General features: G+C 47.6%; 1 protein-coding gene across 1 annotated transcript in view; it reads right to left on the reverse strand.

Annotated features, from left to right (window-relative positions):
- Positions 1 to 1239, reverse strand: part of EAH_00053820 (succinate dehydrogenase (ubiquinone) flavoprotein subunit, mitochondrial, putative) — a gene marked incomplete at both ends in the record, with an annotated part of 6261 nt that overhangs the window by 3273 nt on the left and 1749 nt on the right. Inside the window, 2 exons of the mRNA XM_013397841.1 lie at positions 231 to 367; positions 885 to 1089. Coding sequence (XP_013253295.1) covers positions 231 to 367; positions 885 to 1089 — 342 coding nt within the window. The remainder of the gene's footprint in view (positions 1 to 230; positions 368 to 884; positions 1090 to 1239) is intronic.

Here is a 1239-nt window from a genome sequence, read left to right on the forward strand (position 1 = left end):
TGATTAGGGTTTAGGGTTTATAACTAAGTTTCAAGGCTTGTTGTTAGGGTAAATACTTTATTACAACGGCATAGGGTTGCTTACTAAGGTTTAGAACCTATTAGTAGGGTTTAGGGTTTTTAATTAGGGTTTAGGGTTTCTATTAGGCGTCAGGCTTTCTAATTAAGGTGTAGGGATCCTGACTAAGCTCTAGGGTTTAGGGTTTAGGGTTTAGGGTTTAGGGGTCAAACCCGCAGGGAAGATGCCTGTAGGATGAAATTGAACAAACTCTAAGTCTTGCAAACCAACGCCTGCGCGCGCAGCCATTGCACCTCCGTCTCCAGTGCAAGTGTGTGCAGAAGTGCAGCTCTGGTAAGCCCGCCCGTACCTGATACACCCCAAACCCTAAACCCTAAACCCTAAACCCTAAACCCTTAACCCTCAACCCTAAACCCTAGTAGACAGAGAAACGCTCAAGCAAGTTTAGGCAGAAGTGCAGCTTTTGTAAGCCCGCCAGTACCTGATATACCCCAAACCCTATACTCCAAACCCTAAACCCTAAACCCTCAACCCCAAACCCTAAACCCTAAACCCTCAAGCTGATACAAGCCGGGCACACCGAACTTGGAGGGGCCCCAAACAACAAACACTACATCCTAGATTCAACGAATGGAAACCCTAAACCCTAAACCCTAATGTCTAATCCGTAAACCCTAGACCCTAAACAATAGACCAGAAGCCTTAAACTTGAAACCCTAAACCCTAAACCCTAAACCCTAAACCCTAAAACTTGTGGCATCTTTTGCAGCGGTTGCATCTGGGTTCCCAAGCCTACGCGTTGCATCCACCCCCACAACCCACAACCCTAAACCCTAAACCCAAAACCCTAAACCCTAAACCCTTACCCTCCAGTGGCTAGGACTGTATGGTTTGTAGCGAATCTATGAATAGAGCCGTCTTCTAAACACATCGCAATAACACCAACACAGCGAGGGGCCCCTCCTGCTGCTGTCGGTGCCTCCATAAGGAGATCCAGCGCGAAGTATTCAACAAAGAAGTTGCACGAAAAAGATAAAGCCCGTCCGTATAAAGTGTGCAGCATCGCGTGCCCTGTAGACAAATCACAGCAGCAGCACCAGCAGTAGCAGCAGCAGTAGCAGCAGCAGCAATAGCAGCAGCAGCAGTAACAGTAGCAGCAATAGCAGCAGCAGCAGCAGCAGCAGCGGTAGAAAAGAAGGGAGAGCAAATATATTAAAGAAG

Source organism: Eimeria acervulina, genomic scaffold (assembly GCF_000499425.1).
Source record: "Eimeria acervulina Houghton genomic scaffold, Eah_scaff1008, whole genome shotgun sequence".
NCBI classification, from domain to species: domain Eukaryota; phylum Apicomplexa; class Conoidasida; order Eucoccidiorida; family Eimeriidae; genus Eimeria; species Eimeria acervulina.